General features: G+C 41.7%; 1 protein-coding gene across 12 annotated transcripts in view; it reads left to right on the top strand.

The window, feature by feature from the left end:
- Positions 1–19,570, top strand: part of LOC132385203 (neural cell adhesion molecule 1-like) — a 786,620-nt gene that overhangs the window by 438,150 nt on the left and 328,900 nt on the right. For all 12 annotated transcript variants that reach the window (XM_059957108.1, XM_059957113.1, XM_059957106.1 and 9 more), the window contains exons 7-8: positions 12,705–12,868; positions 16,429–16,571. In XM_059957108.1, coding sequence (XP_059813091.1) covers positions 12,705–12,868; positions 16,429–16,571 — 307 coding nt within the window. The remainder of the gene's footprint in view (positions 1–12,704; positions 12,869–16,428; positions 16,572–19,570) is intronic.

Below are 19,570 nucleotides of genomic sequence, written 5' to 3' on the forward strand. Positions count from 1 at the left end.
GCCTCAAGGCAGCAAGCACCTCCTCCTCTTTAATCTGTATAAGTTCCATGACTTCCCTACTTGTTTGCCTTGTTTCCATAGACTCCATTACAGTTTCCTTAGTAAATACAGATGCAAAAAAATCCATTTAATATCTCTCTCATTTCCTTCGGTCCCATACATAGCCAACCACTCTGATCTTCAAGAGGACCAATTTTATCCCTTACTATCCTTTTGCTCTTAACATACCTGTAGAAGCTCTTTGGATTATCCTTCACTCTGACTGCCAAAGCAACCTCATGTCTTCTTTTAGCCCTCCTGATTTCTTTCTTAAGTATTTTCTTACTCTTTTTATACTCCTCAAGCATCTTATTTCCTCCCTGTTGCCTATACGTGTTATACATCTCTCTCTTCTTCTTTATCAGAGTTCCAATATCCCTCGAGAATCAAGGTTCCTTATTCTTATTCACTTTGCCTTTAACCCTGACAGGAACATACAAACTCTGCACTCACAAAATTTCTCCTTTGAAGGCCTCCCACTTACCAATCACATCCTTGCCAGAGAACAACCTGTCCCAATCTGTGCTTTTTAGATCCTTTCGCGTTTCTTCAAATTTGGCATTTTTCCAGTTTAGAACTTCAACCCGAGAACCAGATCTATCTTTATCCATGATCAAGTTGAAACTAATGATGTTATGATCACTGGAACCAAAGTGTTCCCCTACACACACTTCCGTCACCTGCCCTAACTCATTTCCTAATAGGAGATCTAATATTGCATCCTCCCTAGTTGGTACATCTATATATTGATTTAGAAAACCTTCCTGAACATATTTTACAAACTCTAACCCATCTAGACCTTTAACGGTATGGGAGTCCCAATCAATGTGTGGAAAATTAAAATCCCCTACTATCACAACTTTCTGTCTCCTGCAGTTGTCTGTTATCTCTCTGCAAATTTGCTCCTCCAATTCTCGCGGACTATTGGGTGGTCTACAATACAACCCTATTAATGTGGTCATACCTTTCCTGTTTCTCAGCTCCACCCATATGGCCTCAGTAGACAAGCCCTCTAATCTGTCCTGCCGAATATTTTCCCTGACTAGCAAAGCCACCCCCCCACCCTTCATCCCTCTGCCTCTATCACATCTGAAACGTCGGAACCCTGGAACATTGAGCTGCCAGTCCTGCCCCTCCTGTAGCCAGGTTTCAGTAATGCCTATGATGTCATAATTCCACGTGTCAATCCAGGCCCTCAGCTCATCTGCCTTTCCCACAATACTCCTCGCATTGAAATAGACACACCTCAGAAGATTGTTACCACCACACACAACTTTACTATTTGTGACTTTGCATGAACTACTAACATCATTTATTTTACCCCTGTTCCACTATCCACTCTGGCGCTCTGGTTCCCATCCCCCTGCAAATCAGGTTTAAACCCTTCCCAATAACACTAGCAAACCTCCCTGCAAGTGTATTGGTCCCCTTGTAGTTCAGGTGTAACCCATCTGTCTTGTACAGGTCCCACCTGCCCCAGAAGAGGTCCTAATGATCTAGAAATCTGAAACCCTGTCCCCTACACCAGTTTCTCAGCCACGTGTTCATCTGCCAGAGCACCCTACTCTTACCCTCACTGGCACATGGCACAGGCAGCAATCCAGAGATTACTACCCTCGAGGTCCTGTTTTTCAACTTCCTACCAAGCTCTCTGTACTCACTCTTCAGGACCTCCTGACTCTTTCTACCTATGTCATTGGTACCGATGTGTACCACGACATCTGGCTGATCACCCTCCCACTTCAGAATGCTGTGCACACGATCAGAGACATCCCTGACCCTGGCACCCAGGAGGCCACAAACCATCCGGGAGTCTCTGTCACGACCACAGAATCTCCTGTCTGTACCCCTGACTATGGAGTCCCCTATCACTACTGCTCTCCTCTTCTTCCCCCTCCCTTCTGCACTGCAGAACCAGACTCAGTGCCAGAGATCAGGCTGCCACAGCTTGTCCCAGGTAAGCCATCCCCCCCAACGGTATCCAAATCGGTGTTATCTGTTTTGGAGGGGAATGGCCACAGGGGAACCCTGCACTACCTGTCCTTTCCTCTTCCCTCGCCTGACGGTAACCCAATTACCTGTGCCCTGTTCCTTAGGTGTAACTACCTCCCGGAAGCTACTATCTATAAACTGCTCAGTCTCCCGAATGATCCGGAGGTCATCCAACTCCTGCTCCAGTTCCCTAATGCGGTTTATTAGACAATAGACAATAGGTGCAGAAGTAGACCATTCAGCCCTTCAAGCCTGCACCGCCATTTTGAGATCATAGCTGATCAATTACTATCAATACCCGGTTCCTGCCTTGTCCTCATATCCCTTGATTCCCCTATCCATAAGATACCTATCTAGCTCCTTCTTGAAAGCATCCAGAGAATTGGCCTCCACTGCCTTCCAAGGCAGTGCATTCCAGACCCCCACAACTCTCTGGGAGAAGAAGTTTTTCCTTAACTCTGTCCTAAATGACCTACTCCTTATTCTCAAACCATGCCCTCTGGTACTGGACTCTCCCAGCATCTGGAACATATTTCCTGCCTCTATCTTGTCCAATCCCTTAATAATCTTATATGTTTCAATCAGATCCCCTCTCAATCACCTTAATTCCAGCGTGTACAAGCCCAGTCTCTCTAACCTCTCTGCGTAAGACAGTCCAGACATCCCAGGAATTAACCTCGTGAATCTATGCTGCACTTCCTCTACAGCCAGGATGTCCTTCCTTAACCCTGGAGACCAAAACTGTACACAATACTCCAGGTGTGGTCTCACCAGGGCCCTGTACAAATGCAAGAGGATTTCCTTGCTCTTGTACTCAATTCCCTTTGTAATAAAGGCCACCATTCCATTAGTCTTCTTCACTGCCTGCTGCACTTGCTCATTCACCTTCAGTGACTGATGAACAAGGACTCCAAATCTCTTTGTATTTCTCCCTTACCTAACTCTACACCATTCAGGTAATAATCTGCCTTCCTCTTCTTACTCCCAAAGTGGATAACCTCATACTTATTCACATTAAACGCCATCTGCCAAGTATCTGCCCACTCACCCAGCCTATCCAGGAGCTGCAGCTGGATGTACTTCTTCCAGGTATTGTTGTCAGGAACACCAGAGGGCTCCCTGACTTCCCACATCCTGCAAGAGGAGCATTCTAACATCCTGCCTGGCATATTCTCTAGTCTGAACCAAAAAAGAAGAAGAAAACCAGAAACTTACCAGAACCTACCCTCGCCTCTGTCTGTTTCTCGCTGAAGCCTGATTGAGCCAAAGCCGTCCCACTCCAACTCAGTCCACTCCAACGATGGCAGTATATGGCGGTCTTTCTTTTAAACCTTGGCGCACTAGAGAGCATGCAGGAGAGATTTCCTGGGATCATGTTTTTCCGTGAACAATTGATGTAGACCTTGGTCGTATTTATGAGCCAATGCAGGCAAAATTCCAGACCACAATGTACGAAGTTCGGTACACAACCAATCAGCGATGAGATATCCTCCCTACATCTCAAATGAGTTTCCGTAGTGATGACCACTCTGCTGATTCATATATAAAGACCAAGCATACGGAAGACACACCACAATTGATGTCTCCTTGTATATGGTGACTAACGTTTGCAATTAAATTGCCAAGATTGGAGAACAATTCAACCCAACCATCAATCATCCAAGCTACACATTCTCTGAATTATTTCCATTAACTTTATTAATGTTATTTCTGACATGTACATCACAACATAGAGTAAATTATGTCATTTGTGTCAATGACCAATACAGTCCAAGGATGTGCTGGGGGCAGCCCGCAAGTGTTGCTAGGTTTCTGGCGCCAGTATAACATGCCACAACTTAAGAACCCTAACCTGTAGATATTTCGAATGTAGGAGTGTACTAGAGCACCCAGAGGAAGCCCATTGGTTATAGGGAGAATGTACAAGCTCCTTCCAGACAGCGGAAGGAATTGAACCTCAATCATTGATTGATGATCATTGGTACTGTATTAATGTTACACTAGCCACTACACTACCATACCACTCTAATTCTGTGCCTCCCATTTTTCTGCTAGTGCCTTTGTGAAACAGATTAGGACATCTTATTTCTTTAAAAAATCCATGATCATTGAGTTCTGGGTCAAACCCAAGATTGGCAAATCCTGGAGCAAAGTCCAGAATTGGAGATCCAATATCTGAGGGTCTAGGATCTAAAGGTGGCCTGTCTCGGGATTAGAGGCCTGTCTGTGTGTGTAAGGAGGTGGGAAAGAGGTTTGTTTTGTTGCTGAAGACTGTGGGTATGGTGTGTTGGCTCTGGAGTGTGAAGCGACACTTCCAGCTGCACCCAGTGCGCTCTTGAATGAGTTGGGTATGAATGTAAAAGACACACTTCACTGTATGGTTAGATGTACATGTGATATATAAATCTGAATGGGATTGAGAGGAATAATAAATCAGCCATGATGGAATGGGAGAGCAGACTCAATGTGCTGAATGGCCTAATTCTGCTCCTGTGCATTCTGGTCTTATTCAGGGAGTCAGAGGTTATGAGGAGAAGACAGGATATGAGGATTGAGAGGGGTAACAAATCTGCCATAATGGAATAGCAGACCAGACTTGATGGGCCAAATGGCCTAATTCAGCTCCTATGTCTTATGGTCTGATGAATCTGAACTGGGGAAAAAAAACACTCTTCTTAAGGCATTGACAGCAAGGATGTCTTTAGTGTGAATTTATTATTTTGAAAAACCCCACCCACTGATTTCTTAGCAACAGGACAAGAATTACCTCCCTCCACTTCACTTCACCAGGAACATCAAGTCAAGTTTATTGTCAAGTGCTCAAGTATGGTGAGGTACAGGTACAATGAAAAACTTTGCTTGCATCTAAATAAAAGGCATGTGGATTCAGACAGCGCACTAATGGCCACTTTATTAGGTATACCCACACACCTGCTGGTTCATGAAAATATAATATCTAACCAGCCAATCATGTGGCAGTGAATGAATGCAAAAAACATTCAGAAATTGTGAAGAGGTCCAGTTGTTGTTCAGACCAAACATCAGAATGGGGAAGAAATGTGATCTAAGTGACTTTGACCATGGAATGATTGTTGGTGCCAGATGGGGTGCTGCTTTGTGCCTGCTGATCTTCTGGGATTTTCATGTACAACAGTCCAGAGCAGTGTTTCCCAACCTTCTTTAGCCCATCGTCCCCCGAAAGGACGTTCATACTTGCCAACACCCCCCAAAGCACCTTCATACTTGCTAGTGCCCCTCTTAGGTACAGTATACTTTCCGGTGCCCCCATAGTGTAACAACATTTCTACCATATGTGAACGTGAGAAAAATGATTCTGGTTTCAATGTTTATTTGTCTTTAAACCTATCTTACACAGTACCTGTACACTGTGCAGCAGCTTTGATATCAATGTGATCCTTGAGCTTGATGGTTTTTAGTAAGAGTTAAATATCTGGTTCAAGTTGTGACAGCAAAAGCCTTAAGTCCCCACGTGTAACAATGTCCAAGCGGTTTCAGTTTTTTATGAGTGTGTCATTCACTGCACTGAAGTCTCTTTCAACAAGGTAGGAGGATGGAAATGCAATGAAGAGAAGTTTAGCTCTTCTCCAAAGACCAGGAAACTTCTTATGACAGTGTAGCCACATACCATAAAAGCCGGCATTCTTGACAAACATTTTTGCTTCTTCATCATTCTGAATTTCGATAATTTTTTCTCACAAGCTCACTTCATGTTTTCCACGTTGCAAAGAAATGGATTAATTTCCCGGTCCGGAATTTCCAGATCATTCAAGTCCTTGAATTGATTCTGAAAATCCTTCAGTGATTGCAGGTGTCAGCAGGACTCTTGCAAATCACCATTGGTGAAAGAGAGTGCCATACATTCCATGCAGGGGAACTGTGAGAACATTCTTCTCCCAATGTTTTGCTTACATGTTTCCAATTTTCCAAAAATGTACACTGCACCTTTTGCCTGGTTTAACTTGAAATTCTCACCCTGCAGTTTCATATTTAGAATGTTCATTTTGTCATACAGATCAGCTAGGTATGCCACATCTCCATATAGTTCTATCTTGTTTCCCAAGCTCATACCGACTTTGAAATGTTTTAAGCAGAAGCCTTTTGATAGCCAATGCACTTCAGTGTGAAGAAGCAAGCATTCAAACTCTTCATCGTTATCTTGGCATAACTGGCAAATAATTCTATTTAATGGATGAGCTTTAATTTTGTTGATAACAGATATTACAAGAGTCATGCTTGAAAAAAGTCACTGGCTGAGTTTTTGTAGATTGTAGATTGATTCTGTGTTGATAATTGTTTATATTTTTTTTACAAAAGAGTATCACTTCATAAATGTTTCCAGTTTTGATAAACCATACATATGCCATTAACAATGCCTCATTGTCTCACACAGTTGGCTCATCCAGTTGTATCCCAAATTCTGCTTTTTACAGCTCTGTGCATAGTTGATACTCAATGTCTTCATTCATTTCAACAAAATGACGATCTGCAGAATTATTACTCAGAGGAATTGATTTTAAAATACTGGTCTTCATTTTGAGAATAGTTGAGAACACTTCTGATACAGCAGGCATCATTAATCTTTCACCAATGGTATGAGATTTTCCACACTTTGCTATCATTTTGGAAATGTTATAAGGAACAATGAGACCACTATCAAGATTATTTTTAGCTTTCTTGTCAAATGACTCAAATGCAACACTTTTCAAATGCTTCTTTCATCTTCTGGAACTGAGTAAAACCATAAGTAGCCTTTTCAGGGTGTCTTTTATAGAAGTGTTCCTGCAATCTTGATGGTTTCATGGCTTCATTAGACAGTACAGTATTACAAATAAGACACATGGGGCATCATTCTGATGGGAACAGAATAAAACCACACTCCAGGTATGTAACACTGTATTGAGCCACTTTCTGTAGTTTTTCTTTCTTAGCAGGATTAGAATTCAAGGCTTCACCACCTTCAGACTCAGAAATCGTACAGGGCTAAATTAAGATAAAAATTAACATAAACTGGGAATGCCTATTGGATGTTGACAATGGCAGTGAGTTGATATGGTTGGTCAGATCTAGTGTCAATTTTGGATGCTGCTGATCACCCTCCCCCAAGAATCTCGAATGGCCCCTCAAATTCTATTTCCCCTAACACCCCTTAGAACATGTAACTGTCCACAGTGGGAATCTCAGGTTTGGAGTTTACTGAGAATTGTGCAAAAAACAAAAAACATCCACTGAGCAGCAGTTCTGTGGGCAAAAATGCCTTGTTAGTGAGGTCATTAGTCATGTGGAGGGGTAAAGCGAAAAGGTTCAGTTACGTATTAAAGCTTAGTCTTTAGACAGAGTTAGAGACAGCTGGGAATGATATTTTCTTTGTTGACTACTTAAAATCACTTAAATATCACTTAATTACATTTTAAAAAGCTTAATTACATTTAATTATGTTGAAGAAAGCTTAAGTACGTTTATTACACTAAGACTGTTCATTTCATTGCATTGCTAGTTTTAGTTTCATTTGTTTTTTCAAGATTTTTGTTTTACTAGTTTCTTAATAAAGAACAGAAAATACTTTCTGACTTTGAAACCTTGGATTGGATGGAAGGCGCGACACACAGGATTAGCTCCTCCCTGGCCTGTACTTTGTCTCTAGGTGGAGTTGGTTGGTTTGTTTGATAGTACATGTTACAACAGTCATGTACAGATGAGCATCTTTGAACAAACAGCATATCAAATCTTGAAGTGGATGGGCTGCTGCAACAGAAGAGGATGAACATAGCACTCAGTGGCCACTTTATTAGGTGCAGGAGGTAACTAATAACATGGCCACTGAGTGTACATGAAACATACAAAATGGTGAAGAAAAATAATATCAAAGCACAACATTAGGAAGAAAAAGGTATCAGAGAAGTGGTCAGTAGTGTTTAGTTGCTGAGATATGATTAGCAATTTGCGGGTCTGTTCAAGACGGGAGTCAGGAAACTGCGGATACTGGAGTCTGGAGCAGAACACAACATGTATGGAGGGAAATGAACAGCTGTCAGGGCACTTCATCCAGACTGAAGGAGGGAGTTAGCCAGTATATGGTGAGGACGTAGATGTGGTGAGGACCGACAAGTACCCGGGGGGACATCTGGACAACAAACTTCAGTGGAGCACCAACAAGAAGGTCCAGAGTTGCCTATACACCCTGAGGAGACTGAGATTCTTTGGAGTACGCAGACCTCTCCTTCACATGTTCTACCACTCTGATGTTTCCAGTACAAGTTTCTATGTGGTGGAATGCTGGGGCAATGGCATCAACATGGTTGATGCCAACAGGCTCAAAAAACTGATTAGAAAGGCTGGCTCTGTTATAGGAGACAAGCTGGACACACTGGAGGCCGTGGTAGAACAAAGGACCCTCCAGAAAATCCTGGCAATTCTGGACAATGTTTCTCACCCTCTGCATGCCACCTTGGCTGAACAGGCAAGCACTTTTAGTAATCGACTAAGACAACTGTGCTGCTCCAAAAGAGCGCTATATGAGGTCATTCTTACCCTCAGCCATTAGGCTCTATAATGAGTCAACCTATAGCTGGGGAAGTGATAACTCCCTCGCCCCCCCCCCACCCCCCTTAGACTGTTTGTGGTAATATATCTTTTATTCTTCTCACTGCTCTTCTAATATTTGTATTTATGCAGTAGTAATGCTACTGTGACTCTGTAATTTCCTTTGGGATCAACAAAGTATCTACCTATCTATCTGCCTAAAAAAGTGAGCACGAGAGGTGGGACAAGACATTTCATTTGGACTGCAGGAGGGGAGATAGCCAGTATAAAAATGTGAGGATGAGGGGTGGAGCAGGAGTTGGCAGACAGTAGGTGTAGCCAGGTGAAGAGGGTGATCGGCAGATGGAGGAGGGAGAACAGAGTGGTATGAAAAGCTAGGGGGTGAGAGGTGGAAGTGAATAAGATCTGAAAGTGATGGAATCTGATAGGCGGGGAAGGTGCAATGTGGAAGAAAGGGAGGGTGGTTGGGAGAGGAACCGGTGAAAGAGATTGTGTGGGTGTTGGGAAGAAGCACAGTGTAGGTGGGGAAAGGGATTGAGTCAGGGATGACTAGTTAATCAGGAGGAAAGAGAAAAGGGACAGAGGGAGAGTAATACCAGAAGTTTGAGATTTCAGTGTTCATGCCACAAAGCTGGAGACTGTGCAGGAAAAGTGTGAGTGCTGTTCCTTCATTTTGCAATTAGTCTCATTGTGGAAGTGGAGAAGGGCATAGAGAGACACCCATTGGTGTAGGAATGGGGACTGGAAATAAAATGGCAGCCCTCTAGGAGATCCTCTTGTAGATGACGTCAATGGTAGGGAGGGTTGGGCCTGTGATGGTTTGTGCTGTGTTCACTGCCTCTCTGCAGCCTCTTGATTTCTGTGGGTTGAAACTTCTCTGTGTCCATAAATTCCTGAAAGTTGCAGTTCAAGTTGATAGGATGGGTAAGAAGGCATATGATGTGTTGGTCTTCATTAGTCTGGGGATTGAGTTCTAGAACCACAAGATAATGTTGCAGCTCTATAAAACTCTGGTTAGACGATACTTGGAATATTGTATTCATTTCTGGTTGCCTCATTATAGGAAGGATGTGGAAAGTTTAGAGAGGATGTAGAGAAGATTGACCAGAATGTTACATGGTATTGAGAGCGTGTCTTATGTGGAAGTTGAGTGAGCAAGGACTTTTTGCTTTTAGAGCGAAAGAGGATGAGAGGTAGCTTGATAAAGGTGTACAAGATGATAAGAGGCATAGATGGGGTGGACTGCCAGGAATGGGTTGAATCAAGTCTCTGGTTCTAATTATTTCAAACTTAAAGCTTTGTGGAATTTTAGGTATATCGGTCAGCCACCTGCTGATACTTCACAATGATACAGCAAGACAATATATACTTAAAATGTTAGCAGTCACTTTACAATGTTAGGGTGGTACTATGACATAGTGGTCAACACAACACATTCCAGCTCTTGCGATCACCGATCAGGCTCCAGTTCCCACTGCAGTCTGTAAGGAGTTATACATTCTCCCCGTGACCATGTGTGTTTCATTTGGGTGCTCCTGTTTTCTAACACAGTCCAAAAGTGTATGGATTAGGGTTTGTGAGTTGTGGGTAAGCTGGAAGCATGGCGCTACTTGCAGGCTGCATTAAAAAAGACGCATTTCACTCTATGTTTCGATATACATGTGACAAATAAAGCTAATCTTTAATGCACAGTTTCTTTAGTTTATGTGGCTTAAAACAGGGTTGAAGGATATATTTTCATTGAATTTCTAACATTTTATTGTAACCTGACTTCTGATAACAGATCTTGCATTTACAATGCATTCAGCACCTCAGACACATGATTCTTGGTGAATATTCTGCACTGTGCTGAGTTCATTACTGTCAATTTGCTGTCAAAAGCACAAATCACTGTTTTCAGCTAACGATAAGTAATTGTGGCTCTTCAAGTTTGCCTCAGTAAATTCATTTCTAATTTAAACCCAGTGTTACTCTTTGTCATCATGTCTGACAATAGAAGGCAAATAAAAGTTTGTTTGCAATTGAATTACTTTTATAATAAAGTAACTATTTCTTATACACTGTGGCCACTTTATTTATACCTCTTGTACCTAATAAAGTGGCCACTGTGTGTATGTTTGTGGTGTTTTGCTGCTGTAGCCCATCCACTTCACATTGAAGTTTGATGTGTTGTGCATTCAGAGATGCTGTTATCACCACTATTGTAATAAGTGGCTATTTGAGTTACTATCACATTCCTGTCAGCTTGAACCAGTCCAGCCATTCCCCTCTGTCCTCTCTAATTAACAAGTCATTTTCGCCCACAGTATTGCCACTCACTGGATTTTTTTTACATCATTCTCTAAACTCTAGAGATTGCTGTCAATGAAAATCCCAAGAGATCAGCAGTTTCTGAGATACTCAATCCACCCCATCTGGCACCAACAATAATTCCATTTCTTCCCCATTCTGATGTTTGATCTGAACAACAGCTGAACCTCTTGACTGTGTCTGCATGCTTTTATGCATTGAGTTGCTGCCACATGATTGGCTGATTAGATATTTGCATTAATGAACAGGTGAACCTAATAAAGTGGCCACTGAATCTTTGTCAGTGATAATAAATCTGATTCTGATACTGAGTGTATACAGACATTAGAAAAAAGATAAAAATGGCTTTGATTGCTATAATGTGAATTCTGATGTGTTTTTTGCAGCTTATATGAATTAATTTGACAGAATTGCTGTGACAGAAAAAGAAATTGGCATTATTTCAAAGAGTTTAGTAAGATCTTATTTGGTTTTCTCCAAAAATTATGTTGGCCAATTTAACTATGACTCATTTAATCTCCAAAGATTGTATTGAAGCAATTGAGTATAAAATGAGTTTTAAAGAATATAAAATGTTATATTGTAGCGGTGTGCTACACGCAGCGCTAAAATTACGACACGGAGTCGGTAACTGCAGTCGAAGGAAAAAACTTTATTCGAAAACTTCAGCCTCACTTTTAAGCCTCTGTCAACCGGCCCCCCCATGGCGCAGAGGCTCCAAAGCTCTGTGCTCGCAAACCCCCGTAGGCTATCTAATTGTGAGTCGGTTCGGATACGCTAGGAAATGGGTCGCCACAATATCATACCCGTCCTCCTTCCCTTACTCCCATTGTCCTCTCCTCTCAGATTCCTGTTTCTTCATCCCTTTACCTTTATTATATATCATCTCCGAGTTTCTCACTTCATTTCTGTCTCCTCCACCTATCCACCTTCCCCCCTCAACTGGTCTCACCTATCATCTCAACACACACAAAATGCTGGAAGAACTCAGCAGACCATGTAGCGACAATGGAAAAGAGTAATCAGTCAGCATTTCAGACTGAGACCCTTCATCAGGACAGGAAAAAAAAGATGAGAAGTTAGAGTAAGAAGGTAGGGGGAGGGGAGGAAGAAGTACAAGGTGGTAGGTGATAGGTGAAAGTAGGAGGAGGAGGGCGCTGGGAAGTCGACATGAAGGAAATCAAGGGCTGGAGAACGAGGAGTCTGATAGAGGGTAGAAGACCATAGAAGAAAGGGAAGTGGGAGGACCGCCAGAGGGAGGTGATGGACAGGTAAGGAGATAGGAGAGGGAGGAAACAGGAATGGGGAATGGTGAAAGTGGGGGGCAATTACTGGAAGTTCAGAAGTTGGCCGAAAACATTGACAGTTTATTCCCCTTCCATAAATGCTGCCTGCCTGACTTGCTGAGTTCCTGCAGCATTTTGTGTGCGTTGCTCTAGATTTCCAGCATCAGCAGAATCTCCCCTGTTTATGTTGTAGATTATTGTATGATTTGGAGGGATATCAACCAAACAGAGGCAGATTCAAGTTTCAAGATTGTTTAATGTCATTTCCAGTACACAAGTGTATCGGGGAACAAAATAATTGTTATTTGCCTAAGACTTGCCCAAGACTTTTTTACAGTACTGTATTTGTCAACGTGTAGTTTTGATGTGGTGGTTACATGCTGAGCAATTGCCTTACCACGCTCTGATGTTCCCAGAAAGGATGCTCTCTATAGTGAAGCTTTCTTATAGTGAAGTTTTAGATATTTTGGTGGAGAGTTGTTATTCTAATCCAGTTCCTTCTGATTTGTATTTCAGAGGCGATGTTATGATCACAGCAGATGGCGATAAATACTCTCTGAGCGAAGATGGATCCGAACTGACAATAAACAAGGTCGGAAAGCAGGACGATGGAGAATATATCTGTATTGCCCAGAATAAGGCCGGTGACTTTGAGATGGAAATCACACTCCAAGTTTTTGGTAAAAATTTTCACAGTTAAATGAGAGTGAATGTGAAGTGAGGGTTGGCTACCAAATAGTCAACTGTATTAGTTTCTACACTAAAGCAAAGTAGATTTATATTCAAAGTTCAAAGTAAATTTATTATTAAGGTACATATATGTCACATATACAACCCTGAGATTCATTTTCTTGCAGGCATTCACAGTAAATACAAAGAAATACAATAGAATCAATGAATTTTCAACCAAAAGGGATAACTTCACTCAATTTCATTTGCCCCATTATTTTAATGTTCACACAACCAATGGACTCATTTTGAAGGACTCTTTGATATTTATTGAATATTTATGTTTTATTATTTATTTCTTTTTGTATTTGCATCGTCTGTTGTCTTTTGCACACTGGTTGAATGGCCAAGTTCGTGCAATTTTTCAGTTCCTCCAGCATTTTCTGCATGTTGCTCTGGATTTCCAGCATCTGCAGAATTTCTCGTGTTTAAGGTTAATTGGTCACATGAGTGTTAATGGATGGACAGGGTCGCTGGGCCAAAATAGGCCTGTTACCATGCTGCATCTCTTAAGTAAAGATTTTTTAGAATTGATTAATTCACCAAATGACAGTTTCACCAGCGATGCTAGTGGTTATTGTCCATCCTATTATCCTCAGCCTGGTCAGTTACTGGGCTGTTTCAGAGGCTAATTTGAAGTCAACCACATCACCTTGGTTCAGAAGTCTGAATTGGCCAAACGCTGTAGGGAAGATGTGATAGGCTGGAAAGAGTTGACTAAAACTGAGCCACACGGAACCTGTAACCGTCTTGATCTCTTTCTGAAGCTTTTAGTTATGACCAATTCCTTGCCATAAATGCTACCTGACCTGCTGAGTTCCTCCAGCATTTTGTATGTGTTGCTCTGGATTTCTTGCACTTATGAATATACGTCTATTGTCTTCCCCTGCCTTATTTCAATGACACAGAATCAGAATGTTCTACAACCAGTGACTGGTTTCACTAGCCACAGAATATAAGTTGAATTTAAATTGTGAGCAGCTTTTATTTCCTGAAGACTGGTTCTCCTTTGAATTGTTATCTGCTGTATTCACATAATTCCTTAACTCCTGAATAAATGCTAGCATTGAGGACATGGAGGAGATTCCTTCGAATTAAAGATTAACTTTATTTGTTATATGTGCATCAAAATGTTAAAACATACAGTGATGCTTCCGGCACGAACATAGCATGGCCAGAACTGACTTAACCCTAAACTGTACATCTTTGGGCTGTGGGAAGAATCCGGAGCACCCAGAAGAAACCCACATGGTCACAGGGGTATGTGCAAACTCCTTACAGACAGCGGCAGGAATTGAATCCAGATCGACAATCACTGGGGCTGTGAAGTGATGCACTAACCTCTTTTCTACCGTGTTACCTGGGAAGCAGTGTTTCAGTTATGAAGGGAGACTGTAGAGACTGGGTCTGTTACATTGGACCGAAGGCAGTAAAAAAGGGATGTGATTGAGGTATGTGAAAAAATATGTGGGGAATAAATAGAGTAGACTGTAAAAAACTTGGCTCAGAGTTAAATATTATTTGAGGGCATAGGTGTAGGGTAAGGGGAAAGAGGTTAGAGATTTAGGGGGATCTTTTCTCGTTCAGTGGTAGAAGCAGAGTTGCTGATAGTATTTAGTAAGTGCCTAGAAGAGTCCTTAAGGTGCCTAAGCAAAAAAGTCTACAGGTCAAGTGCTGAAAGATGAGATTGATATGATGAGTCAATTTGGTCAACTTGGACATAGATGCCCTGTTTCCATGTCGATTGACTCAGTGGTTCTATGAACTCCAAAGCTGGTGTCACCTGACCACCGATGACCATACTGTACAACCCATGTTCTTGGTGTTACTTATTAATTTATTGTTTGTATTTGCACATTGATTTTATGTCAGTCTTTGAGTGTAGTCTTTTTTATAATATAATAAACTGCACAATATAGTATTTCTTTTTTCTGCTGTGAACGCCTGCACAAAAATGGATCTTATGGTAGTATATAGTGACATATACAGTGCCTACTATGATAACAAATTTACTTTGAACTTTGATTCGAGCAGGGGTTTCCTGCCTGGGTTCCATGGACCCCTAGCTTAAAAATTGGTCCCTAGCCCCTGGTTCAGAGTCTTCCATTGACTAACATAATGCACTGATGCTCTAGGAACTAAAATTTATCCTCACGTCAATGAGATTTTAATTCATATTATTAAAATACACGTAGTGATTGCTTTCAACATTGAGCATACTGCACCCCACCTCCCCCAGAATAACTTAAATGGCAAATTATCAGTTAAGGCTGCTGAAGATGATGGGAGTCTAATATTTTCACTTCGTAATAGAGTACAAATCAAATTTCCCCTAAGGATATATGTCAGCAACAAACTGGAGCTGTTGTAGATGAAAGGTACCCTTTGGTCTTCCAGCACATCAAGATGTTCGTAGTCTGCAGGAGTACAGTTATGTGCTGAAGCTTGGTGCAGCCACTGCAGGGGCTCAGTGGTGTAGGGGGCTTCTGCTCTGGACAGGGAGGGGCCGGTTTGGGTAAGGAAGGTACTCAATTATTGTAGGAATATACCATCCCAAGGGTCCACATGGCTGGGAACAGTCCTGTCGGTTTTAAGGAATGTAATAAAACAGTACATAACACATTAACCATAAAAGTAAGAATGAAAAGGCATTGCATGGTTTATTTTTGTAATTTTTTAAAATTTATGAATGAAGTATATTTTGATTTATTTAAAAACAGAGGTCTTCGAGAGGCTGTGTTTCATAGATTAATGCAGTTGGGGCAATTGTTTCGTGAGTCAAGGGCTCTTATGCAATAATGGTTACCCAGTGAAGGGAACTTCAGATTGGCACAGCTTCAATTAAAGTCCCGTTAATTTTATTAGAAGGTTACATTGCAGGTTATATTTCATTACCAAGTACTTTACTACAGTAGTGTAGAGGTTGGCATAAACACTCTGCAATGCCAGTGACCTGGGATCAATTCCACCTCTGTCTATAAGGAGTTTGTACTTTCTCCCCTTGACTGCGTGTGTTTCCTCTGGGTGCTCTGGTTTCCTCTCATATTCCAAAAACGTATGTTTAGTAAGTTGTTTGCATGATATATTGGTACTGGAAGCATGGTGACAGTTGTGGGCTGCACCCACCATTTAATTGGACTGTGTTGGTCGTTCACAGAAATGACACATTTTACACAAAATGCTATTGGAACTCAGCAGGTCAGGCAGCATCTATGAAAATGAATTAATAGCCAAGCTCCTTCAGTAGAGCACTTCAGGTCGAGACCTGTTTATTCATTTCCTGACTTGCTAAGTTCCTCTGGCATTCTGCGTGTGTGTTGCTCTGGATTTCCAACATCTGCAGAATCTCTTGTGTTTATGATGCATTTCTCTAAATGTTTTGATGTACATATGACAAATAAATCTAATCTTAATCTACCAAATTATACTCACAAGTCTCATTATTGTAACCCATTGATAAAGGGTGTCTCTTGTAAGATTAGCTACAATTTAATTTGTTTTTTTAATTTAGTGAAACCTGAAATTACTTATGCGGAAAATAAGACAGTGGTGGAGCTGGAATCTCAGATTACACTGACCTGCGAGGCCAAAGGTGATCCCACACCAACCATTACCTGGATGAAAGGGAGCCACACTTTCAGGGACGGTGAGCAGGTAAGAGAAATAAATGAAATCTTCCTTGATCCAAAAATGAGTGCAGTTGTGCTAACTTCACCAAATGGCGATGAGCACGAATTTCATTTGCGTGTCTTCTGTCATACCTGCTTGCTCTCCAGATGAAAATAATTCAGGACCACTCGCTTCCACAAATGCGATCATATTTTGCATGAATTTATTGTGTGCTCCTCTAAGTTAAGGTTAAGTGCAAGTTTAATTCAGCTATAAACATGAATGCATCCATACAAAACAGCGTTCCTCTAGGGCCAAGGGGCAAACCACACTACCAACATTCACACGCAGCACATATAGTTACGAAAAACATACAGTCATAAAATATATATATAGCCCAAGAACCTAAGTGTCATAGCTTGTAAATTGATGGTGCAGTAGTCCTCATCATGCATTAGTGTAGCGGCAGACGGAAGGCATTCCAACTCGTCTGCCACTGAGTGAATACTGGAGGGCAGCATTGACGCGAGGGCTCAAACTGTTGTTTGTAACAATATAGAATTAGTTACCAGTTTCACAGGCAGATATGTAGATCCTTCTGATGTAGCTTCATTCAGTACCAAAGCTACATGTCTACTGGCACAGGGACCAGCCGGGTTTTGAGACTAATTCACGACGAAGATAGCCTGTCCAAGCACAGGTAACTAATAGGGAAGTTACAGGTAGGAAAGGAAGTTGTGAGAGTTTGCGGAGGGATTAAAGCAGGTTTAGTCAGCGCAAATGGAATATAGCATGGGGAAATGCAAAGTACATTGGAGGGAAGGGTAGGAAAGCAGAATAGTGCAAGGGTGATTAATGTTGCTCAGAGAGACCTAGCTGTTCTTGACAAGAAATTTAAAATTAACATCAAGGGTTGTCAGGAAGGTGAGCGGAGTTAATAGAGGGATGGAGCAGAAAGCTTGCAACAGGAATATAGCATATCCCTGAGATTTTGCCTGTAGTACTGTGGACAGGTTTAGTCTCCTCATTTAAGGAGGGAGCTACCTGCAATTGCAGCAGTTCAGAGGACATTCCCCTGGTTAATTCTAGATGTAGTTAAACTGGAAAGAGTGCAGAAAAGATTTACAACGATTTTGTCTGGACTAGAGGCCCTGAGTTTAGGGAGAGGCTGGCCAGGCTGGGTGTTTATTCCATGAAAATAGGAGAATTGGTGGGGGGGGGAACACCATATTGAGATGTTTAAAATGATGAGGAGAGACAAGGTGGATGGTAATAGTCTTTTCCCCAAGGCAGGAGAGACTAAAACTCAGGAGTTTTAGATCTAGTGTGAGAGGGGAAGGGGCCCCAAGGGACAACCTCTTCATGAAGAAGGTGATGAGTTTACAAAATGAGCTGCCAGAGGAGGTGGTTCAGGTAGGCACAATGGTATCCTTGAAGAAGGACTTCAAGGGGTGGATCTTGGAGGGATCTGGGCTGAACACAGGAAATTTGGACTAGCTGGATGGACACTGTGGTTGGCGTGGACTGGTTGGGCTGAAGACCCCATATCCTTGCTGCATTTGTCTTTGAACAGGGGTTCCCAATCTGGGGTTCTCAGTTAATGGTAGGGGTCAATGTCATAAAGAAGGTTTGGAACCTCTGATCTAGGAAATGAAAGTGCCATTTCCTAAGGATCTCTGACTGAGAGATGATCAGAGTTTGATCTGGGTCTTAAAGGGTAAGGTGAGGGTTTTGGGGAGAAGGCAGAAGAATAGGGTTGAGAAAAGAAAAATTCAGCCATGACAGAATAGTGGAACAGACTTGATTGGCCGAATGGTCTAATTCTTCTCATATAGTCTCAATGAAGCATATGAAACTTGGCAGGATAGTCACAAGTGGGAAAAGCAGTGTGATTATTTGTGTTTTGTTCTGTGGTTGACGACTTACTGAAATGTAACATGATATGATTTAAGAGAGCCACACAAGATTTAACAGGAAAGATTTAAAAGGGACCTGAAGGGATGATTTCTCATATAGAGGGTGATAGATATGTGGATTGACTTGCCAGAGGAAGCCATAAAGGAGGGTACAATCACAATGTTTAAAGGGCTTTTAGAAAGTCATAAAGGAGTGTACAATTATTGGAATTGGAATAATCATAAAATAATTGGTTTTGGCATAGACTAGATAGGCTGACAAGCCTGTTTCTGTGCTGTACCTCTCTTTGACTCTATGGAATTGGTTTATTATTGTCACAAACATTATAGCAAAATACAATGAAAAGCTTATCTTGCGCACTGTTGATACAGATTAGATCACTACACAATGCATTGAGGTAGAACAAGGTAAAACAATAACAATGCAAGAGAAAGTGCATTGCAGGTAAACAATAAGGTGCAAGGTCTTTACAAGGTAGATTGTGAAGTCAAGAGTCCAATTTATACTTCTTGGGATAGTAAATTCCAATGTTTAAAAGACATTAACTCAGGTACATGAATAAGAAAGGATTAGAGGCATGTGGACCGATGCAGGCAAAAAGCTCTAGTTCAGATAGACATCCTGGACAGCATGAGGAAGTTGGGCCAAATGGCCTGATTCCATGTCGTCTGACTCCATGGCAACTTTAGAATAAATGACATACTATCATTAGTGTCAGTCAAGGGCATAATGTCTCTTGTTCTGACCTTTCTATGAAAACCCTTGGGAATACAGCCTTTCATTAGGGCTCTGATATGCTTTCAGATTCTTGTCTGATTGCTTCTATTGTCTAAAACTGGGTGAGAATGTCTGTGTAAGCTAAACACGAAACTGCTGCAGCTAAAGAGATCCACATGTAGCATTGCATCTGGATCCACTTGCTATCCACAAACATTCATAATGACCATCCTGTGTTCTAGAAGAGCAGGGGGCAATACAGTAGTGTAGTGGTTAGCACAACACAGTTTGGGGTTCAATTCTCACCGCTGCCTGTAAGGAGTTTCTACTTTCTCCCCATAGGTGAGTATGTTCCTCCCACACTCCAAAAGATGTACCGGTTAGGTTTAGTGAGTTGTGGGCACACTACT

This window comes from Hypanus sabinus, chromosome X2 (genome assembly GCF_030144855.1).
Source record: "Hypanus sabinus isolate sHypSab1 chromosome X2, sHypSab1.hap1, whole genome shotgun sequence".
Lineage (NCBI taxonomy): Eukaryota > Metazoa > Chordata > Chondrichthyes > Myliobatiformes > Dasyatidae > Hypanus > Hypanus sabinus.